This window comes from Molossus molossus, unplaced genomic scaffold, assembly GCF_014108415.1.
Source record: "Molossus molossus isolate mMolMol1 unplaced genomic scaffold, mMolMol1.p scaffold_m16_p_13, whole genome shotgun sequence".
NCBI classification, from domain to species: domain Eukaryota; kingdom Metazoa; phylum Chordata; class Mammalia; order Chiroptera; family Molossidae; genus Molossus; species Molossus molossus.
Genome location: NW_023425348.1, coordinates 49091127 through 49117786, shown reverse-complemented (window position 1 = coordinate 49117786; position 26660 = coordinate 49091127). Strand labels below are relative to the sequence as shown.

Here is a 26660-nt window from a genome sequence, read left to right as displayed (position 1 = left end):
CAGCTTTTTAATCCATTCATCTTCTGATGGACACTTGGGTTGTTTCCAGATCTTGTCTATCGTAAACAGTGCTGCTATGAACATAGGGGTACATATATTCTTTCTGATTGATGTTTCAGGCTTCTTAGGATATATTCCTTGAAGTGAGATCACTGGGTTAAATGGCAGTTCAATTTTTAACTTTTTGAGGTAACACCTCAGTGTTTTCCACAGTGGCTGCACCAGTCTGCATTGCTCAATTAATATTTGGCAAAGGTGGCAAGAACATACAGTGGAGTAAAGACAGCCTCTTTAATAAATGGTGGTGGGAAAATTGGACAGCTACATGCAAAAATAGGAAATTAGACCATCAACTTACACCATACACAAGAATAAACTCAAAATAGATAAAAGACTTGTAAACAACATATAGATGAGTCATGCATTCTTATCCAGTCAGTTACTCTGCGTCTTTTTATCGGAGCATTCAAACCATTCACGTTAAAGGTGATAATTTATATGTACTTATTTATTGCCATTGTTGTTTAGTGTGGTTCTATTTTTCTTCCTATTTCTTCTACTAATTACAGCAGTCCTTTTAGCATATCTTGCAGTGCTGGTTTGGTGTTAATATATTCTCTTAGCCTTTTTTTTTTTTGGTCTGGAAAGGTCTTTATTTGACCTTCTATTTTGAATGATAGCCTTGCTGGGTAGAGTAGTCTTGGATTCAGATCTTTGTTTTTCAGGACCTTGATTACCTCATCCTATTCCCTTCTGGCCTGTAGTGTTTTTGTAGAGAGTCAGCTGATAGCCTTATGGGGTTTTCTTTGTAGGTAACCTGTTGCTTATCTCTTGTTGCCTTTAGAATTTTCTCTTTGTCTTTAATTTTTGGCATTTTAATTATTATGTGTCTCGGTGTGGGCCTGTTTGGGTTCTTCATACTTGGGGCTCTCTGTGCTTCTTGAACTTGAATGCCTTCTTCCTTCACCATGTTAGAAAAGTTTTCTGTCACTATTTTTTCAAATACATTCCCTAACTCATTGCCCATTTTCTTCCTCTTTGGGGATTCGTATGATGCGAATGTTATTATGTTTCCAGTTGTCCCACAGTTCTCTTAAGCTGTCTTCCTCCTTTTTAATTGTTTTTTCCTTGTGGTTTTCTGATTGGTTGATTTTTCCTACCCTGTCTTCTAATTCACTGCTCCAGTATTCGACTTCTTCTACTCTGCTAGTTAGTCCTTCCAATATGTTCTTAAATTCTGCTAAGTCATTCTTCATTTCCACTTGGTTGGTTTTCAATATTTCTATATCTTTACTCATGGTGCTGATGTTCTTATTCATGCTGTTGAGCTTCCTCAAGATCATGGCTCTGAACTCTTCCTCTGATAATTTGCTTAGCTGCATATCATTGATCTCATCTTTGATAGAGTTCTCCTGTTCTTTCATTTGTGATTTGTTTCTTTGTTTCCCCGTTTTGGCTATCTCAGTGGGTTTTAGAGCCTACCAAATTTTCCCTGTGGGTGTTAGTATTCTGCTGTTTGTGGCTCCCTCTACTGGGTTTGGATGAGCCTGAGTGAGTCCATATTAAATACTACTGTCAAGTACTACTTTCCTGGTTAGATTTGCAAGCCCAGGAAGGGTTCATTTATCCTCTAGTCTTTTTCCTGTTGGCTAGTAGTCTCAGTTACTCAGTGCCTTGGAATGTAGCCCTGGTGTTCTGCATAAGAGGATTTCCAGAAGTTGGGATAGATGCTGGTTATTAATGAGTCTCAATTTACATTTCTTTGCCTCACCTGGGAAAGGCTGAATCTCCAAGGGAGGGGTGGGCTTCTGCTTTCCCCCACAGCTCTGGGAAGGAGCACACTAGCCACCATTCTTTGTGGCTGATCTCAGCAAAAACTCTGAATGCCCTCCAAATCCAGTGTGTCCCCACAGAGTTTCAGCCCAGTCTGTTCTCCCTCTGCCATAGCCCACAAGTGAGTGGCTATGGCTATTTTAGCACTCTGTCCTGGTTCTCTGGGCTGTGGAGCAGGCTTTGTCTTTATTCCCCAAGGGCGCTGCTCACAGCTAAGACGGCTGCTGTCAGTGGGCTCCCAGCCCACCACCCTCTTCTGCTTCTGCAGATTCTACCAGTGTCCCGGGTTATAGGGTCATGTCCTGCTGCTTTTCTGTTACTTTTTTCTGAGGATTTGTCTTTATTTTAATTGTAATTCCTGTTTGGTCTTGGGAGATTGTCTGTGTAGCTTCTATTTACTCCACCTCCATTTTCACATCCTCTTAGCCTATCTTGTGTGTAGCTGGGTCACACAGGCCTTCGTGGTGCCCCTGCACCCTTCAGGTTCTGCAGGTAACTGGATTGCACAGTCCCTTTGGGGACCCAGCTCTATGCCTATGTTATGGGCTGCTGAGTCACACAGGCCTCATGGGTAACTAGATCGTGCAGTCCCTGCTGGGTCGCACAGGCCTCTCTTGTGCTTCAGCATCCCACAGGTCCCATGGGTAATTGGATGACACAGTCCCTGCAGAGTCATCCAGGCCTTTCTGGTACTTCAGTACCCCACAGGCCCCATGGGTAACTAAATTGTGCATTCCCTGCTGGGTCACACAGACCTCTCTTGTGCTTCAGCACCCAGCAGGTCCTGGGGGTAACTAGATTGCACAGTCTCTGCTGGGTGGCACAGGCCTCTCTGGTGCTTCAGCACCCTACAGGTCCCGTGGGTAACTGGATTGCATAATCCCTGCTGGGTCACACAGGCCTCTCTTGTGCCCCCACACCCTGCAGTTCCCATGGGTAGGCAGCTGGATAGCACCAGTCTCTCTTGGGCTTTGGCTTCCCACTGCTCTTGTAAGCTACTGGACCACACAGGCCTCTGTGGAGCCCCAGGTCCCGCTGCTGGTGGCAGGGGAGTGCTGCTGCCCTGTAAGGCTCAACTCCTGCTCAGCTTTTTCTGTAGTTTTTGGGAATGGGTCTCAGCTGGTGATCTGTGCTTCTATTGCCTGGGGATGGATGTCTGCTCCCCAGCCTCTGTTGCTGGGGTGTGTCTAATCTCTGATTGGGCTGCTACTCTACCTTTGACAAATTTTAACCAACAATTTCTCATATCTTTTGTTTTCTTCTTAAGTCTCACTGGGAATTGTTTTTAATGTATCTCCACTGTCACACTTTAACCATATTAACTTTTGCTTTACTCCAAGGATTTCTCAAATCAAAAATGTTAAAAATACATAGCCCAAAAGGGAAGATATTTCATCATGTTCTTCTATAGGCAAGAGATGTCATGACTGGTGTGAAAACACAAAGCCCTAAGGAAGATTAAATTTCCCTGCAACCCAGAACAGAATGTGCTGGAATGTGGAGTATGCCAACATCCTCAAATCTGGTAAGAAAGTGTGTGTGTGTGTGTGTGTGTGTGTGTGTGTGTGTGTGTGTGGTGTATTGAGAGAGAGGGAGAGAAAGATAGAGAACTAAACTTGGAGGCACTAGAGTGTGAAAAAGGCAGTCAGACTCTATAGTGTACAGACAAACAGACACGTGGAAGGAGGGAACAATATTGAAGGATTTTCCTAGTCTAATGATTTTTTGAAGGCAATCATCAATTGGTAATAGGTGGACAGTTAAAGCTAAGTTTGCAAAATACAGACTTACTGGCTGAAAGAGTAAAGCAATTTGGGATTACTGCAGGAACTAGATAGTGAAAGAACATCATTTAAGGGGAGATCAGTGGCAGGAATGGCAAATTGTACATGAAAACTATGATGAAATCTCTGAGCTACACTTATTTAATATTGATGACAAGATCCATATTAGGATTAATAGAAATTGTCACAGATTTCTGACCCTGCAAAATATAGGGTAAATTTTCTATTTTTAAATCAACAAACTTAAACCATTGATAAAAATACACAATAATTCAGAAAATCAACAAGATCTAGAGTCCCACATATTGTTCAGAATTTCCCTCAGGGAACTGTAGATGCAATCTAAAATTATTCTAAATACTAAAAAATTAGATGACATGGCCCATATTCAATAGAAAGGCAATCAACAAAGACAAACTCTGAAAAAATCCAGATGTGGTATTATGATAAAAGGACTTCACAGCAGCCATTGTTTGTAGGGTGAAGGATGTAGAAGAAAATATGCTTATAATTACCCCAAATAGGAAATGTCAGAAATGAAATACAAATCGTTTTTGTATTTAATTGAAATATTAGAACTTCAAACTTCAAAGTGCAATCAGCCCCAAAGCAAATCAAGTTTGGCTTATGAGTAGTTCAGAATAACAAAAGAAAGATTAATTAAAATTAAATGTAGCTTTATAGAAATATTCCAATATGAAAATAATGAACATGTCCTCAATAATCTGTAAAAACCACTGAAGTAATAACATTGGCTTAACCCGCAGAACTGCTAAAATACAACAGTAATAAAATATGAAGATAGCACACTTAAAGGTGAAACAAATAGGTAAACACTGTATGTTTACTTCAATGTATGCACAAAAACATCACATAAAATTCAATATCTGATCTTCCTAATAATAAATTAGGACTATCAATGCTGTATAGAAAAATATGAAAGAGGCTACAGTTAATGTCATATTTAGTGGTCAAATATTGAATAAATTCTCTCTATGATTAGGAACACTTCAAGAAACATGGCAACACTCACACCTTATTGTCAGAATTGAATTATAGACCGTACCCCAAGAAATAAGGCAAGAAAAATAAATAAAAACACAAATATTGGAGAAGAAATAAAAGTCTTTATTAGCAGATAATATGAAAATTTATGTAGAAAACTAAAATAAATTTAGAGAAATGTACTAAAGTTATTCAAGTAAATTAAGCAAAGACATAGGACTCAAGACCAATATTAAAAGGAAATTAATTATATTTCATTAGCTAGAAATTAATAAGTAGAAAATTAAATTATACCTCTCTTTAAAGTAATGTCCAAAAACAAACTACCCTGAGAAGATAAACAATACCCCACTTATGCCAGGTGACTAAATGAGACTCCTGGTCTGGGAGGGATCATAGCACAGGGAGGCTTGGGGGAGTTACTGTATGTGTATGTGTGATATGAAAAACAGGCTTATGAATAGACAATATGAAGAGATTAGGAGTCTGCATCAGTAGACTTCACATCCTGAATGTTGGGCAAAGTAGATGATCATTGGACTCCAATATCATCAAGTACAGATCAAGTGCCTCTATACTAAAAGGAACATCAGGTCCCCCAGATTTTGAAACTTCTGGTCTACAACTTATGATAGCTCTAGATCCTACTGCCTGCTCTCTTTCCATGGATGAATCTAGAGGATGAAGCCTGCTCATTCCCAAAAATACTAATTGACCCTTCACCCTTCAAATTTGTATTTTGGACACCTGTCTTTCAAATTAATGTGCCAGCAATATTCTAAGGTCTCAAACATATGAGTATTTGTCGCTCAGAGGTTCAGAGGTGAGAAAGAAAATCCCTAGACCTGATATTTGGATCATGAGAAAATCCACACTTGATGCCCAATGGATTTTTATTTGGAATCCAGAGTCCCTTCTCAGGACATTTGCTGAGAAGAAACAATTTACATAAAATAAATTTGCAGTCTTCATACTCTGAAAGGTGTAGGATTCAGTTGGGGAAATGCATGCTGTTTTTTCCATTTTTCTAAAGATGTCTCAGTGTGAAGAACTTTTCCTTTGTGTTTGCTAATTCGATACTTTTCTGTAACTTGTTTCACATCTTAACCTGGAATCCTGAACATCCCAGGGGAAAAAAATTCATGAATATGGTTGGAGAGATAAGTGTTGTATGAATATACAGAGTACACCTTTTTCTTAATGAGTTATGGATTCATTCCTTGTGGTAACAGGGTGACAGGAAAGCAGAGGTCAAAGGGAGTATGGATAAGAATCAGATTCCCCAATTGTGAGAAAAGACTTTGAAATGGGCCCAAGAGGTTACTGGGTATCTTCGATGGAAAAGTAGGTATGATCTGAGTTATAATTTTTGGGGTATTCTGCAACTCTGTAAGATGTAGGAAACTGATAACAAATCACTTTGTCCATTGAAATGAAAATAAAAATGCCAAGGGAAATGCAATTTATCATTGCCTCGTGGATAAATTCAGTTTGCACCTGTCTTTAAATTCATTGCAGCATTATTGGCTGCATTGTTTGTGTTTCTTGAATTCTCCTTAAGCCCATTGTATCATCTTACTGGTCCCCTTGTTAACTAGTAAGTTACATAAAATCTTTGATACATGAAAAAAAAAAAAAAGAATCAGATTCCTCCACTGTCTCTAAGAGAGGAGTGTGTGTGTGTGTGTGTGTAATGAGAAGAGAGAGACAGAGAGAGATTGGAGGTATCTAACTTGGAAATCTTCTCCTACCACAGGTCTTCCAGAAATGGAGAACTGAAGAATTTCTTGTGAGAAAGGGACCAGAGCAGATACTGGCCATGTATCCCAGTATTCCTATTTCTCTTGGCTAATAAGTGGGGTGAGGAGAGTGGGAAGTGGAAATACCAAAGACACCTGCTACAAGAACACTCACTCCTGTAGCACCTACCCTGCTGTCTCACTGGAGGAGGAGAAGAGGCTTTGCCCACTCCTGAGGACCTCTGCAGCCTTTCAGCTCCTTGGAAAGACAGGCTGACTAGGAAAGAAAAACCTTGACCTACATATGCTGTTGTTGAGGAGCTTGTACAGAACGCCTGACCCTACCTCTGTCACTGTACATCATAATGTGAACCCACTTCTGAAATAGGAGACATACGTGAGCAAACAGAGAAAAGACTTTCTAATGAAAGAATTACTATGGAAACAAAAAAGAAGGTCAAATCAATTTTTATTTGACATAGTCACTTAGATTTTAAAAAGCTATTCCACAGAAGAGGAAAAATGGCGGCAGAGTGAACGGAAGCTACACAGACCGTCTCCCAGAACCAAACTGGAATTACAACTATAACGCAGACAAATTGACGGGAAAAACCAACAGAAAAGCGGCTTGCGAGGACCATACAACGAGGGACACTGACTCCATCCCGGTAGGCTTGCAAAGGCGCGAGATGGGGGCTGGGAGCCCACGGTCGGCAGCTGGGCAGCGGCCTTAGCTGGGAGCAGGGCCCTCGGGTCACACTCCCAGGCGGCTCCACAGCGCAGAGCTGGGACAGAAGCTGAAACAGCCACAGCCACTCACCTTGGGCTCTGGCAGAGGGAGGGGAGACTGGACTGGAACTATGTGGGGACACTCGGGATCTGGAGGGTGCTCAGAGCTTTGGCTGAGTGCAGCCACTCAGGACCCTGGCCACATTGCTCCTTCCCAGGGCTCTGAGGAGAGGCAGCAGCCCCTCCCTCAGAGATCCAACCCCTCCCTGGGGGCCACTGAAGTGCTAATTGAGACCCACTAACAACCAGCATCTGTCCCGCCCTCCTGAAAGCCCCTTGGCTGAGCACCAGAGGGAGTTTTTCAATCAACTGACAACCCAAAACTCATCAAGTAACCTAGACTGCTAGCCTCCAGGCAAAAAGCTAGAGGATAACAGTACCTTTCCTGGGATGACAACTTTAAACAAGAAAGTAAGACTTGACAGTGGTGTTCAACGTGGGTCCTCCCTCGCTCATCTAAACAAAGGAGAGGGAGCCACAAACAGCAGAACACCAACACCCACAGGGAGAACTTGACAGGCTCCAAAGCCCACAGTGATAGCCAAAATGGTGAAACACAGAAACAGAAGCGAAATGAAAGAGCAAGAGACCTCCACCAAAGATGAGATCAATGTGGAGCAATTAGGCATGTTAACAGAGCTAGAATTCAGAGCCATGATCTTGAGGAAGCTGAACAGCATGAGTAAGGACACAGAGACACTGAAAATAAGCCAATTGGAAATTAAAAACCAACAAGAAGAGATAAAAAATGACATATCAGAAATGAAAAACACATTGGAAGGTTTAAAAATCAGAGTAGAGGAAGCTAAGGACCGGATCAGTGAATTAGAAGACAGGGTAGAAAAAAATCAACCAATCAGAAAAACAAAAGGAAAAAACTATTAAAAAACAGGAAGACAGCTTAAGAGAACGATGGGACAACTGAAAACGTAATAATATTCGCATCAAAGGAGTCCCGGAAGAAGAAGAAAATGAGCAAGGGATAGAAAATATATTCAAAAAAATAATGACAGAAAACTTCCCTAATTTGGTGAAGGAAGAAGGCATTCAAGTTCAAGAAGCACAGAGAGGCCCTGGCCAGATTGGCTCAGCGGTTAGAGCGTCGGCCTGCGGTCCGGAGAGACCCGGGTTCGGTTCCCGCTAAGGGCACGTACTTAGGTTGCAGTTTGTCCCTGGCCCTGGTTGGTCGTGCGGGTGGCAGCCACTCGATGTGCCCTTCACATCGATGTTTCTCTCTCTCTCTCTCTCCCTCCCACTCTATCTGTACAAAAAAATGGAAAAATATCCTTGGGTGAGGATAAAAAAAAAAAAAAAGAAGCACAGAGAGTCCCAAGTAAGAAGAACCCAAACAGGCCCACACCAAGACACATAGTAACTAAAATGCCAAAAATTAAAGACAAAGAGAGAATCCTAAAGGCAGCAAGAGATAAGCAACAGGTTACCTACAAAGGGAACCCCATAAGGCTCTCAGCTGACTTCTCACAAGAAACACTACAGGCCAGAAGAGAATGGCATGAAGTAATCAAAGTCATGAAAAACAAGAATCTGAATCCAAGACTACTCTACCCAGCAAGGCTATCATTCAAAATAGAAGATCAAATAAAGAGCTTCCCAGACAAAAAAAGGCTAAGGGAATACATTAGCACCAAACCAGCACTGCAAGAAATGTTAAAAGGACTGCTGTAATTAGCAGAAGAAATGGGAAGAAAAATAGAACCACACTAAACAAAAATGGCAATAAATAAGTACATATCAATAATCACCTTAAACGTAAATGGATTGAATGCTCCCATAAAAAGACACAGAGTAGCTGATTGAATAAGAAAGCATGACTCATCTATATGTTGGTTACAAGACACCCACCTCTCAACAAAAGACTCACATAGGTTCAAAGTGAAGGGATGGAAAAAAATTTTCCAAGCAAATGGAAAGCAAAAAAAAGCTGGGGTAGCAATTCTCATATCTGATAAAATAGATTTCAAAATGAAAACCATAACTAGAGACAAAGAAGGCCACTAAATAATATTGAAAGGATCTATCCAATAGGAAGATATAACCTTGATAAACATATATGCACCCAATATTGGAGCACCAAAATATATTAAAATCTTCTGGGGAACTTCTAAGGAGAAATCGACAACAATACAATCATAGCAGGGGACTTCAACACCCCGTTGACAGCACTGGATAGATCCTCTACGCAAAAAATTAGCAAGGAAACAGAGACTCTAAATGAAGCACTAGACCAAATGAATTTAATAGATATCTACAGAGAATTACACCCCAAAACTACAGAATACACATTCTTCTCAAGTGCACATGGGACATTCTCAAAGATAGACCACATGATGGGACACAAACTAAATATTTACAAGTTCAAGAAGATTGAAATCATATCAAGCATCTTCTCAGATCACAATGGCATGAAACTAGAAATCAATTGCAACAAGAACATTCAAAGACATTTCAACACATGGAGGCTAAATAGCATGTTATTAAACAATGAATGGGTAACCGAGGAGATCAAGGAAGAAATCAAAAACTTCCTGGAAACCAATGAAAATGAAAACACAACAACACAAAATCTATGGGATGCAGCAAAAGCAGTTCTGAGAGGGAAGTTCATAGCACTACAGGCCTACCTCAAAAAATGAGAAAAATTTCTAATTGACTGTCTAACCTCACAACTTAAAGAATTAGAAAGCAAACAGAAAGGAAACCACAGAGCAAGTAGAAGGAAGGAAATAGTAAAGATGAGAGCAGAAATAAATGACATAGAGACCAAAAAAAAACAATTCAAAGGATCAATGAAACAAAGAGCTGGTTTTTCGAAAAGATAAACAAGATTGATGGACCCTTAGCTAGACTCACCAAGAAACAAAGAGAGAGAACCCAAATACACAAAATAAGAAATGAAAGAGGAGACGTAACAACCAACACCACGGAAATACAAAAGATCGTTAACAACTACTATGAACAACTATATGGCAACAAATTCGACAATCTAAGCGAAATGGACAAATTTCTAGAAACACACAGTCTCCCAAAACTATTCCCGGAAGAGATAGGAAACTTGAACAGACCAATAACAACTAAGGACATTGAAGAGGTAATCAAGACTCTCCCAGCAAACAAAAGCCGAGGCCCAGATGGCTTCACGGGGGAGTTTTACCGAACATTCAAAAAAGAACTAACACCCATTCTCCTCAAACTCTTTCAAAAAATTCAAGAAGAAGGAAGACTTCCAATCTCGTTCTATGAAGCCAGCATAATTCTAATTCCAAAACCAGAAAAAGACACTACAAAGAAAGAAAACTACAGGCCAATATCCCTGATGAACATAGACGCCAAAATCCTGGACAAAATATTAGCAAATCGGATTCAGAAATACATCAAAAAAATTATTCACCATGACCAAGTGGGATTCATTCCAGGGATGCAAGGCTGGTACAATATTCGCAAATCAATAAACGTGATACACCACATAAACAAAATGAAGAATAAAAAACACATGATCATTTCAATAGATGCTGAAAAAGCATTCGACAAAATCCAGTATCCATTTCTGATAAAAACGCTCAGCAATGTAGGAATAGAGGGATCATATCTCGACATAATAAAGGCCATATATGAAAGACCTACAGCCAACATCATACTCAATGGACAGAAACTAAAAACATTTCCATTAAGAACAGGAACGAGACAGGGATGTCCACTTTCACCACTCTTATTTAACATTGTACTGGAAGTCTTAGCCACAGCAATCAGACATGAAGAACAAATAAAAGGGATCCAAATTGGAAAGGAGGAAGTGAAACTGTCATTATTTGCAGATGACATGATATTATACCTAGAAAACCCTAAAGACTCCATCAAAAATCTGCTAGACTTAATAAATGAATTTGGCAAAGTAGCAGGATACAAAATTAACATCAAGAAATCGACGGCATTCTTGTACACCAATGATGAACTCACAGAAAGAGAAACTGAAAAAACAATCCAATTTACCATCGCGCCAAAAAAATTACGATACCTAGGAATAAACTTAACCAAAGAAGTAAAGGACCTTTTTGCAGAAAACTACAGGTCATTGAAAAAAGAAATACAGGAAGATATAAAAAAGTGGAAGCACATACCCTGTTCATGGATTGGAAGAATTAACATCATTAAAATGTCCATACTACCCAAAGCAATCTATAGATTCAATGCAATCCCCATCAAAATACCAACGACATATTTCATAGAACTAGAACAAATACTTCAAAAGTTCATATGGAACCAAAAAAGACCCCGAATAGCCACAGCAATCTTGAAAAAAAAGAACAAAGTAGGTGGGATCACAATACCAGATATCAGGTTATACTACAATGCGACTGTAACCAAAACAGCCTGGTACTGGCACAAGAACAGGCACATAGACCAGCAGAACAGAACTGAAAACCCAGAAATGGACCCAAGGCAATACGCTCAATTAATATTTGACAAAGGTGGCAAGAGCATACAGTGGAGTAAAGACAGCCTCTTTAATAAATGGTGTTGGGAAAATTGGACAGCTACATGCAAAAAAAAAATGAAACTAGACCATCAACTTACACCATACACAAAAATAAAGTCAAAATGGATAAAAGACTTAAATGTGACCCGTGAATCCATAAAAATTCTAGAAGAAAATGTAGGCATCAAAATTTCGGACATGATATGGAGCAGAATTTTCACTGATACATCACCTAAGGCAACAGAAATAAAGGAGAAAATGAACACATGGGACTACATCAAACTAAAAAGCTTCTGCACAGCAAAAGAAACAATCATCAAAATGGAAAGGCAACCCACTGTATGGGAGAACATCACTGCCAATGATGTGTCAGATAAGGGGTTAATTTCCAATATATATAGAGTGCTCATACAACTCCACAAAAGGAAGACAAAGAACCCAATTAAAAAATGGGCAGAGGAGCTGAATAGACACCTCTCCAAACAGGACATACAAATGGCCAAAAGACATATGAAGAAATGCTCAACATCACTAATCATCAGAGAGATGCAAATTAAAACAACAATGAGGTATCACTTCACACCTGTCAGAATGGCCGCCATCAACAAATCATCAAACAACAAGTGTCAGCGAGGGTGTGGAGAAAAGGAGACTCTAATACACTGCTGGTGGGAATGCAGACTGGTGCAGCCGCTATGGAAAACACTATGGTGCTACCTCAAAAAATTAAAAATTGAACTTCCATTTGACCCAGTGATCCCACTGGTGGGAATATACCCTAAGAAGCCTGAAACACCAATCAAGAAGAATATATGTACCCCCATGTTCATAGCAGCACTATTTACAATAGCTAAGATCTGGAAACAGCCCAAGTGTCCACCAGTAGACAAATGGATAAAAAAGCAGTGGTAAATATACACAATGGAGTACTATGCAGCGATAAGAAAGAAAGATCTCTTATCCTTTGAGACGACATGGAGGGACCTGGAAAGTATTATCCTAAGTGAAAGAAGCCAAGCAGAAAAATACAAATACCACATGATCTCACTTATATACGGAATATAATGAGCATAACAGTCTGAGGAATACAGTAGACCCAGAAACATGGAAGTAGGGCACAGACTGACATCCCTCAGAAGAGGGGATGGGGGGTGGGGGGGGTGGGAAGAGATAAACCACAGAACTTATATGCATGTATGCATGACCAATGGACATGGACAACTAAGCCGGGGACGGGGCGGAGGTGGGGTGGGGTGGGGGGTGCCAATGGGGTAAAAAGGTAAAATATCTGTAACAAAAAATAAATAAAAATTCATAAAAGAAAGAAAGAAAGAAAGAAAGAAAGAAAGAAAGAAAGAAAGAAAGAAAGAAAGAAAGGAAGGAAGGAAGGAAGGAAGGAAGGAAGGAAGGAAGGAAGGAAGGAAGAAAGAAAGAAAGAAAGAAAGTAAAAAAAAAAAAAAAAAAAAAGCTATTCCAGTACTTAAAGCAAAAGAGTAGGTAGGTACAAAAAAAGTAAAACTTTTTTTAAGTTTTAGTAATCACAAAGAAATGACTACTAACTGCACAATGGATAATAGTTAACTATGGGCAGAAGGTTCTACAGTATATCTCTAGAATTTATTCATGTTGCAAAACTGAATGTTTAAACCTGCTTAACTGCAATGCCTTAAAATTTTAAGAGGTTTGATCTCAGATTAAGTATTTTAGCACAATAAAAATAATACAATGTGATTAATAACACACTGTTAAGTAGCAATTTCAAAGAGAGTATAGAGAAAATAAATTGAAACCTAGAATTTCATACTAAAACCCTAGGTGTTCTCTGGCCACTATGGCTCAGTGGTCAGTGTCGGCCTGCAGACCAATGAATCACTGGTTAGACTCTGGACAAGGGCATGTACCTCAATTGCCTTTCATCCCTGGCCCTGATCAGGGTTGTGCTGGAGGTAACCAGTCAAAGTGTCTTTCTCATTTCGATGTTTCTCTCTCTCTTTCTTTCTCTGCCTCACTTGCCCTCCCACTCTATCTGAAGATAAATAGAAAAATATCCTTGGGTGAGGATATTTTAAAATTTTTAAATATATATATTTATTGTTCGAAAAGGTGAGATTCAAAATGATGGGGTTTTTTAATCTAGTTATTCCACCTCAAAAAACAAAAAAATGTTGTCTGCAGTTTATTGCATTTAAGAATCAACTTTTGGACATCAAAATTACAACTAAACTACAGAACAACCATCATTAAGAACCACTTAAAATCGAGCTGAGTGGAAATTACTCAACTAAGAAATGAAAAATGAAGCCACATGGAGACTGATAGGAGGAATGGAGGAGAGGATGGGCTGGTGCCACACTCAGGGGTGGCAGAAAAAATCAGGAGGGATACCTCAGCTATGAAAGTCCTCCCTGAGGAGAGAGTGGTCCCCACCCCACACAAGGTCCCCAGCTCATGGTTCCAGTACCAGGAAGAAAAGTCCCCTTAACTTCTGGCTGTAAGAACCAGAGGGAATTGAGGCTGAGGGAGGCTGATGATTCTGGGATAGCATGCAGGCATTTCCTCTTAAAGGATCCAAACACGGATTACTCAGACCCACTACCTCCAGGCTCCAGCATTGCAGAGGCATCTTGAAAGGACCCAAAGACACACAGGGAAGAACTGAATCGTTTGGCATTGGGGTGAGAGCTGTAGGGCAGCTTTCTCCTAGACAGAGGTGCTTTCAGAGGCCCTTGGTCTTTGCATGAGCCCTTCCCTCATGGGGCCAGCAGACAGGCACCAACCTGGATCACAGTATTTGCCCCACCCTGATGATTCTGTAAGGCTCTGCCCCACCCAAATTTCAAGCTCACCCAAGCAATTTCCAGTTGCATTGCCATAGGAATGGCCTGACTTGGCTCCTGTTTCAAATTTTCATTAATTCTCTCACAAAAGTAGTATCTGTCCTCAGTCAGCCCATACCTCTCACTAAGTGACTCCAGGTGAGGCACTAGGAGAAGCCAACCTCGGTTCACAACTTGGCTTTGCCTGGGTACCTCCACACTAAGCAAAAGAAGCAGCCATCTGCAGGTTGCTTTGTAGCTTATGCCTGGTGGCCCTGGGTAGAACACAAGCAGTGGTTGACTTTACCCCGAGCCAACACACCCAGTGGACAGCTTCAGACCACAGTGAAGCACCATCACCCAACCACTTCCACAAATGACACACTCACGTAGTGGACTCAGAGGGTACCAGAGCCCTGCTGAAGTAAGTCTTGCTCTGGGTTGTGGGCCCCTGCATAGCTGATCCCCCATTTGGTCAGAAGTTAGTGGTGAGTGGGCACAGTCAGCCCTTGCAGCTAATCAGGCAGAGTAAATTCCTCCCATTGATGTGCCAACAGCAACAAGCCTCCATTACAACTGAAGGGTGTACAGTCCACTTAAGGGGTGCACCTCAAGGTGCACAGGGAGGCTGTGCCACTGGACTGTACAGGGCACCTACTATAATAGGCCACCCTAGGAATCCTAGAAGACATAGCAACTCTACCTAATACATAGAGACGAACAGAGGAAGGCAACCAAAATGAGAAGACAAAGAAACATATCCCTAATGAAAGAACGAAAGAACAGAACAAAACTCCAGGAAAAGAACTAAATGAATTGGAGATAAGCATTCTAACAGATGCAGAGTATAAAGCACTGGTTTTGAGGATGCTTAATGAACTTAGTGAGGGCCTCAAGAGCATAAAAGAGGACCGGTCAGAAATGGAGGAAAGACTGTCAGACATGCCGGAGGCACTAACTGAAATAAAGAATAACTTACAGGGAATCAATAGTAGAGTAGGTAAATCCAAGAAGCAAACCATCGATTTGGAAAATAATGAAGCAAAAAACACCCAATCAGAACAGCAAAACGAAAAAAGAATCCAAAAATATGAGGATAGTGTAAAGAACCTCTGGGACAACTTAGAGCATACCAACACTCATATAATGTTTATACCAGAGGGAAAAGAGAGAGAGCAAGAAATTGAAAATTTAGGCCTGGCTGGTTTGGCTCGGTGGTTGGAGCGTTGGCCCGGGGACCAAAGAGACCTGGGTTTGGTTCCCACTAAGGGTACCTACCTCGGTTGCACTTTGTCCCTGGCCCTGGTTGTGGTCGTGTGCATGGTAGCCAGTCAATGTGTCTCTCTCATCAATGATTGTCTCTCTTTCTTCCTCCCTCTCTCCCTCCCACTCTATCTGAAGATAAATGCAAAAATGTCCTCGGGAGAAGATAAAAAGAAAAATAAAAAATTGAAAAGTTATTTAAAAAAATAATGACAGAGAACTTCCCTAACTTGGTGAAGAAAACAGACATACAAGTCCAGGAAGCATAGAGAGTCACAAGCAAAATGAACCCCCAGAGGCCAACACCAAGACACATCATCAGCAAAATGCAAAAGTTTAAAGACAAAGAGAGAATCTTAAAAGCAGCAAGAGAAAAGCAGTCTGTTACCTTCAAGAAAGCTCCCATAAGACTGTCAGCAGAATTTCTCAAAGAAACTTTGTAGCCGCAAGGGAGTTGAAAGAAATAGTCAAAGTGAGGAAAAGCAAGAATCTACAACCAAGATTATTCTATCCTGCAAAGCTATCATTTAGAATTGAGGGACGTACAAAGAGTTACCCAGACAAGACAAAGCTAAAGGAGTTCATCATGCCCAAAGCAGTACTATATGAAATGTTAAAGGGTCTTCACACAAAAAAAAGAAGATAAAAAATATGAACTATGAAATGGCAATAAATGAATATCTATCAACAATTGAATCTACAAACAAAATGAACAAGCTGAACAGAAATAGACACATAGATATAGAGAACTTTTTGTTTGTTGCCAGATAGGAGAGTTTGAGGGGATGGGTGAAAAGGTAAAGAAATTAAGAAGTACAAATTTGTTGTTAGAGTGACAAACCTCAAAGGCAATGGAGGTGTGGTGGGGCACAGGAAGTGATAAACCAAAGAACTTATAAATATATATGTATAACCAATGGACACAGGCAATAGAGTGGGGAAGGCAGGGTAGGGGCAAGACAGGGGCATGAGCAGGGAGCAGGGGGTCAATAGGGGGAAAAGGAGGGACATTTGTCATACATTTCCAATAAATATAAGTTTAAACAAAAGAATCAACATATGGAGAAAAAAAGTAATGGAAATTTATCAAAAGAGTAAAAGGACCAGCTTCAACAGGATCTGATCCCTGGCAGAGCTGCTAGGATCCAGTCCCTCCCACTAGCATCCAGATTAGGCCTCTCACTTCTGCTGGCCCTCTGGTGGAGGTTGGGCTTAATGAAGAGGGAAAACAGGGCTCCATCTCACAGGCTTCCCTGGAGAAAAGGAGGAAGGGATTTTCTGTTTGTTGTTGTAACCCAGGAGAATCAACCTCACTGGGACACAAAGTAATTTTGAATATTAGGAGCTTTATTAGCTGCGCAGGGACTGCAGCCAACCTTCGCCGAGGAGAACTGCAGCCCCAAGCTCAGGAGGAGGGTTGCTTACATAGGACAGGGGTTATTCGAGAGTTTAGGAGAGTAAGCGAGCTACGGGTACAGAAGTGGAGGCAGTTAGCGAAAAGCAGGAAGGAACAGAGGTGGGAGGGAGCTGAGACAAAAGGGAATTGGGTGAACTGGGTCAGCATACATCTATCCTGCTATTTATTCTATTATCTAAGTTCTAAAAACTAACAAATTCGCTTAGAGGACACATTCATTTAGAGGAGTATCAGGCCAGCTGGTACTTCCTCAGGTTGCCTCTGAAAGCTTCATAGTTGGCTTTTTGCTTATTTAATCAGGACAAAGTGATAGGAGCAGGTTATTACATTTGTGAGGGAAAAAAAAAAAAAAAAGAGAGAGAGAGAATTCTGGCTCACAATGAAAAGGTAGAAATTTCAAACTACAGAATTGGAAAACGATGAGGTTAACTCAACCTAGAGAGAAAATGGTCCATTCAAGAAACAAGTAAGACTCTTTGCTCTTTTAACCCTCCCTTCTTTAAGGATCACTCTTTCCCCAGACTCAGGGTTCCTCTTTCCCGCCACCAGAAGAGACACCTACGAGGAGAGCAGCTGCAGAACCCCAGTTTGAGACACCAAACACATCAGTCTGCTCCCTCAAAGCCTCCTGTCCTTGTCCTTAGAAACCAGCCCACTTACTTTTAGTAGAGGTACACGAGTCTTTACTCAGTGGAGAATATCAGGTGTAAGTCTGGTCAAGATTCACTCACCAAGACAGAAAACAGCTTTTCACAGAGAAGTTCCCCCACCAGAGACGAGTGAGAAATGAAAGTGAAGTTCATAGGACTGAAAATAAAACACAGGAAGCTGAACAGAACCTTAAGAACACCACCAACGGGAAGTCACCACCGAGGGCACTTGGGGAAGTTGATGCTTCAGTATGTTCTAAAATCTAACAAGCTCCGCACTCAATCACTATGTTTTTATCCCTTTTGTAGATTATTTCAGCAATAATATTTGAATCAGAGTATTAATTAAAATGATACATTCTACAGCTTGCCTGAACACTCACAATTTAATTGAACTCTATAAGTATTATTTAAGCTTATTTTGTATTTATGTCCCACGATACTTACTAGGGATAAAATCATGATCCAGAAAGTCTGGGTCCCTGCCCTTAGTAAAGCATAGTGTGATGGGAGGATAATCAGTGGTAGAACTCAGTTCATTATAACTCAGTGGTAACAGCTACCATTTGGGAAGGTAAACTGACATTTTGTAAAACATTCTACTTTCTAAACAGCAGTTGAAAGACCTACTATTTAGTAAATGTTTGAACCTATTGAAAAAAATGTTTCCTGTAGTTTTCTGTGAATAGGTTCTTTATTTATTTGGTTAAGTTTATTCCTAGCTATCTTAATTTTTTTGCTGCAACGGTAAATGGGATTGTTTTTTTAGTTTCTCTTTCTGTGTGTTCATCATTGGTGTATAAGAATGCCGTCGATTTGTTGACGTTAATTTTGTATCCTGCTACTTTGCCAAATTCATTTATTAAGTCTATTAATTTTTGATGGAGTCTTTGGGGTTTTCTATGTATAATAACATGTCATCTGCCAATAATGACAGTTTCACTTCCTTCTTTACAATTTGTATCCCTTTTATTTTTTCTTCCTGTCTGATTGCTGTGGCTAGGATTTCTAGTACTATGTTAAATAAGAGTGGCGAAAGTGGGCATTTTTGTCTTGTTCCTGTTTTAAGGGAAATGCTCTTAGTTTTTGCCCATTGAGTATGATGTTGGCTGTAGGTCTTCTATATATGGCCTTTATTATGTCAAGATATAATCCCTTTATTCCCAAATTGCTGAGTGCTTTTATCAGAAATTGGTGCTGGCTTTATCGAATGGTTTTTCAGCATCTATTGATATGATCATATGATTTTTATCTTTCATTTTGTTTATGTGGTGTATCACATTTATTGATTTGAGAATATTGTACGAGACTTGCATTGCTGAGATACAGCCCACTTGGTCATGGTGAATAATTTTTTGATGTATTGTTGGATTTCTTTTGGTAGTATTTTGTTCACGATTTTGCCATCAATGGGATATTGTCTTGTAGTTTTCTTTCTTTGTCGTGTCTTTCTCTAGTTTTGGAATTAGAATTATGCTGGTCTCATAAAACGAGTATGGACGTTATCCTTCTTGAATTTCTTGAAAAAGTTTGAGGAGAATGGGTATTAGTTCTTCATTGAATGTTCGGTAAAATTCCCTGGTGAAGCAATCCAGGCCTAGCTTTTTGTTTTCTGGGAGAATCTTGATTACATCTTCAAATTCTTTTGTTTTTATTGTTCTGTTCAAGTTTTTTATCTCTTCCTGGATCAGTTTAGGGAGACTATGTTTTTCTAGAAATTTGTCCATTTCGCTTAGATTGTTGAATCTGTTGCCGTATAATGGTTCATAATATTTAACAATACTTTGTATTTCTGTAATGTCAGTTATTTTTTTCTCCTCTTTTATTTCTGATTTTGTGTATTGGGGTTCTCTCTCTTTGTTTCTTGGTGAGTCTAGCTAAGGATTGGAAGAATTAACATCATTAAAATGTCCATGCTACTCAAAGCAATTTATAGATTCAATGCAATCCCCATCAAAATACCAAGGACATACTTCACAGAACTAGAATAAATACTTCAAAAGCTCATACAGAACAAAAAAAAAAAGACCCTGAATAGCCACAGCAATCTTGAAAAAGAAGAACAAAGTAGTATGGATCACATTACCAGATTTCAGGTTATACTACAAAGCCACTCTAAACAAAATAGCCTGGCACTGGCACAAGAACAGGCAGATAGATCAATAGAACAGAATAGAGAACTCAGAAATGGACCCAAGACAATATGCTCAATTAACATTTGACAAAGGTGGCAAGAGCATACAGTGGAGTAAAGATAGCCTCTTTAATAAATGGTGTTGGGAAAATTGGACAGCTACATGCAAAAGAAGAACTAGATCATCAACTTACACCATACAGAAAAATATACTCAAAATGGATAAAAGACTTAAATGTGAGTCATGAATCCATAACAATCCTAGAAGAAAATGTAGGCAAAAAAAATTTCAGACATCATACGCAGCAGAATATTCACTGATACATCACCTAAGGCAACAGAAACAAAGGAGAAAATGAACATGTGGGACTACATCAAACAAAAGCTTCTGCATAGCAAAAGGTACAGCTGTCAAAATGGAAAGGGAACCCACTCTATGGGAGAGCATAATTGCAAATGATATATCAGATAAGGGGTTAATTTACAAAATATAGAGTGTTCATATAACTCAACAAGAGGAAGACAAAGAACCCAATTAAAAAATGGGCAAAGGACCTAAATAGACACTTCTCCAAACAGGACATACAAATGGCTAAGAGGCATATAAAGAAATGCTCAACATCACTTATCAGAGAGATGCAAATTAAAACAAAAATGAGGTATCACTTCACACCTGTCAGAATGGCCGCCATCAACAAATGATCAAACAACAAGTGTTGTGTGGAGAAAAGGGGAGTCTAGTTCACTGCTGGTGGGAATGCAGTGTGGTGCAGCCACTATGGAAAATATTATGGTGTTACCTCAAAAAATTAAAAATTAAACTGCCATTTAACCCAGTCATTCCACTTCCAGGAATATACCCTAAGAACCCTAAAACAACAACCGAAATGAATATATGTACCCCCATGTTAGTAGCAAGACTATTTATAATAGCTAAGATCTGGAGACAGTGCAAATGTCCATCAGTAGACGAATGGATAAAAAAGCTGTGGAACATATACACAATGGAGTACCATGCAGCTGTAAGAAAGAAAGATCTCTTATCCTTTGAGATAACATGAAGGGACCTGGAAAGTATTATCCTAAGCAAAACAAGCCAAACAGAGAAAGACAAGTACCATATGATCTCACTTATTTGTGGAATATAATGAACATAACAGTCTGAAGAACAGGGTAGTCCCAGAGACATGGAGGTTGGATTTAGACTGACAATCTCCACAAGAGGGGGTGGCGGGGAGAAATAAACCACAGAACTTACGTGCATGTATGCATGACCAATGGACATGGACAACAAAGCTGGGAACAAGGTGGGGAGGGGGTGGGAGGAGAGTGTCAATGGGGGGAAAAGGAGAAACATCTGTAATAAAATAAAATTAATTAATTAATTTTAAAAAATGTTTCCACAACACCACTGAATTTTGTGGTCCAGCAGTTAATTACCAGTTTTTGTTCCTGACCTAGACAGGCCAGAGAAGGAAGCCTTCCAGACCCAATGTGATACAGGTGTGTCATTGACATGGCACCAGCAACTAGGAGGCAGGAAGAGCATGGAGGTTAACAGGTGGTGCTCTTCTAGTGGAGTCTTTCTCAGGATGGCACTCACACCTCCATAACCGTCCTCTTCCCTACCTTCTTTGGGAAACATTTGGTCCTTTTTACACCATCAATCAAAAGCAGAACTGATAAATGTATTAAAATTAAAATTGAAAATAAATTTAAAAGAAAGTACAACCTATGCATGACATAGTACTATAATAAAAATTAAAAAAAAAAAACTACAAATAAGTTTAATTTACAAAATCAGAAGAGAAACATTTCTATTTCCTGTACAGTTTGTCATGCCCTATTATCAATCTTTTCTTCTGAGAATATGTTTCACGAGCTGCAGCTACAAGATGGTCGAAGATCCAGACAAGGATCCCTGACAGACAAGTGTCAGAGCTGGGCAATCTTCACCATTAACTTAAAGAGACAGGGAGGGCGACTGAAACGTTGATGATTTTCTAATTAAAGCGCAGATAATTTGGTATTACTTGTTTCCCACAGTTGAGTACGCTAACCTTGCCCCATGGAATCTTCTTGATTTCACATGTCTCTGAGGTAGGAGTGAAATTTACATAGGCGTATGGCTGAATCATGTCGACAGTTTTAGTTTCAAGGGTGTGAATGAAGTTATTTCTAACAAATAAACTGGTGGTGCTTTAAAGTGCAATGATAAGCATGCCAATTTTGCATGGATTACATTCTGAGAGCTGGCGTTTTTTGCTTTATCATCTTTCTCATAAGATAATACTATATTGAGTGTCCTTCTTCATGCAGCCCTACACCCAACAGTAAGAATTACAAAGGCAAAGGGACCTTCTTTATGGCATTCCTTATTGTGTCAGATATTACAAAATACTATGTATATATTATATTATATATATTAGATGGGAATGGCATTGAAATAGACATACTCTTATTGCTAGAGATATTTTAATTACATTGAACATGCTGATGATAATCATGGTTCTTTTCTATTGGTGGTGTTGCTGTGAACATAATTGCTATGGTCATAGTCAAATTCTGGTGTTATTAGCATTTGTGTAAACTCCTTGACAAATTTTAATGAACAATTCTTCTCATATTTTGTTTTGTTGCTAAGATGTCCTCAGACACATATCTCAGTCCTGTCGTTTACCTTCACCACCACATTCTAAGCACACAGATTCCTGTGTCCTCTGTTGTTTTCAGTCCTAAACAGTTAAAAAGAAGATGCCCAAAGTGGCAGAACTTCTCTCCATCAGGAGATGTAGGGACTGAAGGGAACACAGAGAACTGAGAAGGTGGCTTATTCCCTGGGCCTCAGAACATCGTATGATGGAATATTGACCACAGCAATATGGTTAGCTCTGGATATGGCCTTTGGGTGATCGAAGGAGTAAGGTTCATTCATTTTTCCTATTAGCTGATGCTTGCCTTTACCTGAACAGCTCTGATTTCCTCACTGGGGTCTCTCCACCTTAAATCTAATGTCTCAGAGGAGGTCCCAGGACACCAGCACCACTCCCCTTGCCCTCCAACCCTCTCCTGGGCTTCTGATTTTTTCCAATATTTTCCAGATAACATTTTTATACTCTCTTCACAGACAAGCTCAAAGACATTAAGTCCTCATTATATCTGGTGTTTTCAAATTATAGATGGGTCCAAGGCTTTTCAGCCCAAAGTGACCCTACCTCCACTACTAAAAAATGCATATTAGGTGTTGTGGTTTGAGTTTTGAAAGAAAGGGTTTTCTTGGGGGCTAAAGAGAAACACCTGGTAAAGAGCCAACTTCAGTGTAGAAACTTATTAACAACAAAAAAATATGTTTCTTCTCATTCCAAAAGCATCTTTCATAGGAACATCTCATACAGAGTCTGGAGCGAACACATTAGTTCACTGGGGCGCCAAATGTGGCTCAGAACAGATGCAAAGGGAGGCAGCAGTAAAGCAACGACCATGTGATTTGTGGGGGCACACATCCTATTCTTTGCTGTGCACTCCACAGAAAAACATTCCACATGGGGGGCTCTCCACCTCCCTTCAATTGTCAACAACACTTGTAGATTAAATATAGATTATATCAGAAATCACTCTACAGTATATCTTTGCACTTACCACCAGATGCCCAATCATCCTGTTCTTTCTCAAGTGTGAGAATGAAAACTGGACACTTGAAAAAAATCTGGCTGTTTGTAATGGCATAAAATACACTGACCCTAAAACCAGTAAATCTACTTATACAGTTTACTCAGAACAATAAATCGACTGTTTCTGAAGACTGGATATGGGGTCCCACCAAGGCCTGCATGAACATCCAGTGCAGATTCAACTCTGCTCCCTCCCACTGGGGTGGCAGGAGGAACAGGCTTATCTTCCATCCTGAAGACTGCCATAGTCTGTCAGCCTGCTAGAAGGAGTGAGACCAATAAGGAGAAAGCAACTGAAAGCAAATAATTCCTGTGAATACGTATGTGGTGCGTGTGTGTGTGTGTGGGGGGGGTATTTACTAGATGCAGAGCTTGAGTATTCTTGACATTGGTGGTGCCATGGAACTAAAAAATACTTTGTCTCTAAAAGTTCAGGTCTCTTTTTCCTTGTAGCTAGGGAGTTAATCCTAAATTGGAGGACTGGCATTGCAGTAACCAAAGAAAAATGTCCCTGGAGTTGATTTGTCAGTCACTGAGGATTATTGCTAGTAATTCACAGCAAGTACATTTGATTCCCTGTCAGGGCACATGCCTGGGTTGCTGGCTCGATCCCCAGTAGGGCGCTGATGGATGTAGCTTTCTCTCATTGATGTTTCTCTTTCTCCCTTCCTCTCTCTCTAAAAAAAAATCAATAAAAACATATTTTAAAAAATTATGAAATAAAAAATAAATTTAAAAAATAAAAACGTTCTGTTAGCCCGGCCATGTGGCTCAGTGGACTGAGTGTGGATGGGAGGTCCCAGTGCCCCCAGTAGGGGGCATGCAGGAGGCAGCTGATTAATGTTTCTCTCACATTGATGTTTCTAAATCTCTCTCCTTTCCTCTAAAAGTTCAATAGAAAGTATAAGAAATGAAAACATTGTGTTGATTTTCACAATAATACATTAAGTATATTTCATATTTTTTACAAATGTGAAACTGAATCCTCTAAAGTTTAGTTTATTTCATTAGGACTCACAGTAAGTAACACAAGAATTGAAATGATTCTCACTGTCACACACACACACACATGCACACACACTCACCCTTATCTATCACTGGCAGAGCAGGAGTGGTCTAGACAGCAGCTCAGAGGGATCAGGGTTCTGAAACATGAGACTTCAGTAAAAACCTCTAGTACCCTGAAGACACAACCTGCTTCATGAGACATTGACACAGCTTCTATTTCTCAGAAATTAGTAGAGAAAACGTTTATTCTGTTGAGACAGTTACAAGTTATACACTTAATGACATTTTTTTCATAGTGATCCTCACGATGGTGTGGTTTTATTACCAGGATTGTTAAAAAAAATAAAACAAAATCAAAATTAAGGTATTTTATTCAAGGTTCACTGTGCATATTTGGAGAGATTGGACATGAACTCAGACAAATGAGGACACAAAGTTTACAATGTTAGAAGATACTACTTATAATATTTTCTCCTTCATTCCCTGATGAATAAGGAATATCATGCGTAAACAGACACACCCCTAAGGACTCACTCTGTAGTGACTGACTTGTATACAGCTCTTCAATGATACACAAACATTGTTGAAAAGCTTTCCTTCATCTTCTCAAAGGTGGCGGATGTAAAAATTGGCAGAGATGCTACCTCCATACATGTCTCTATTTTTAATGAGGCAATAGCCATTTTCTTTATGATTATAGAAAATGATGAATTAGGATTCCCTACTAATTCAAACAAGATACTGGGAAAAAATATGACACGAGTCACATTGTACACCCTATTGGTGATCTAAGGGTGTTCAATTAGAAAAAAAAAAAGGTAGCAAAAGATGGTAAAAGTGGTACAGATAAACTCAGTCCATTAAATGTAGCCAAGGCAAGAGGCACTACATAGAAGTGGGTGAGGGTGAAAGAGGTTTAAGACCTTGGAGAACACAGTGTCATGGGGGCAACACATTTCATAGGATTGAAATATGGAAAAATATTCTCAGGAAAGGAACAGGAAGAGAATTTATAGATGAGAAACCCATGGTTAGAGATGTTGAAAAATGAGACAGTGCCAGCATTGTAGTCTATGAAAACCCCAACACGCTGGGGAGGAACAGTCAGGGACAGGGTTAAGGCTGAGGCATTGGAGGAGGCAGAATCCACAAAAGCCTTATATTCGGAATGATTCTGTAACCCTATAACCCAGTAGCCATATTTAGGTTGATATAGAGAGCAAACATGTTGATAACAGTTACCTTGTCTTACAAAACCCATCATATTAGCATCAGGGGAATTATCACCATATACTCCCAAAACCCAGGCATATTTGTCTGACACATCTACGTCCCAGTAATGTTTCCCTGATGTAATACGGGGTGATCCCAGAACACCATAATCCTCATAACGGTTTCTCTGATGGAAAATAAGTGTTCTGGAAGAAAAAACAGGTCTCACTTGTCTCTGATCCTTAGAAATGATAACATTTGATTTATGCAGGAAAGGATCCAGGGTCACAGGAACTGTAGAAAAAATACAGGGTTGGTTAAGGAATAGGATGTACCTTCATTTATGACATTATAAGTAATTTTGAGAATGAAATGAGTGGGAAATTGGGAAGAACTTAGTTTGGTCCTTGAGGAGCAGTAAAATGCTGCAGGAGTATAATATGTATGTGTATACTGGGGTGGAAAACATGGGTCTGAACACATGAGACCTAGTAGAAAATGCAAAATTCTGAAAGATGAGGACAGGGTGGCTTCATAATACTGTGATTTCTCCTTACCCCAGTAACGTTGCGCATCTGTCAGTCCTGAAATGAAAAATTCCATAATATTAAATATAGGCACAAAAGTCTACATTAAAATCTATTTTCTCTCCAAAGCAGGGAAAGACTGGGGTCAACGTGAGGCAGTACACAAAAGAATGAGAGCTGAACAAGACAGCTGGTCATTCCCTATTGAATATGCCCGTGTCATCAGCACGAGATATCCATCCTTCTTTGTCTCCTCTGTCCACACCCAGAAACTGAACCCTCCTCCCTGTTCAACCCACACATAACAAGAATCTCAA

At 39.8% G+C, this 26660-nt stretch overlaps 2 protein-coding genes across 6 annotated transcripts in view; both read right to left on the bottom strand.

Annotated features, from left to right (window-relative positions):
- LOC118628343 (tripartite motif-containing protein 5-like) overlaps positions 1 to 18035 on the bottom strand; it is a 30577-nt gene extending 12542 nt beyond the window's left edge. Inside the window, 1 exon segment of the mRNA XM_036259232.1 lies at positions 17873 to 18035. Coding sequence (XP_036115125.1) covers positions 17873 to 17944 — 72 coding nt within the window. The 5' untranslated portion in view covers positions 17945 to 18035.
- LOC118628341 (tripartite motif-containing protein 5-like) overlaps positions 1 to 26660 on the bottom strand; it is a 131603-nt gene that overhangs the window by 3692 nt on the left and 101251 nt on the right. Inside the window, exons 14-15 of one of the 5 annotated variants that reach the window (XM_036259227.1) lie at positions 26374 to 26400; positions 24917 to 26110 (exon numbers count right to left, since the gene is read on the bottom strand). The exons of 1 other annotated variant lie outside the window; for it this stretch is intronic. In XM_036259227.1, the coding sequence (XP_036115120.1) occupies positions 25521 to 26110; positions 26374 to 26400 (617 nt within the window). In that variant the 3' untranslated portion in view covers positions 24917 to 25520. Of the gene's footprint in view, positions 1 to 24916; positions 26111 to 26373; positions 26401 to 26660 lie in introns of those variants that run through there. 3 more of the 5 variants (XM_036259230.1, XM_036259226.1, XM_036259228.1) reach the window with 3 other exon arrangements.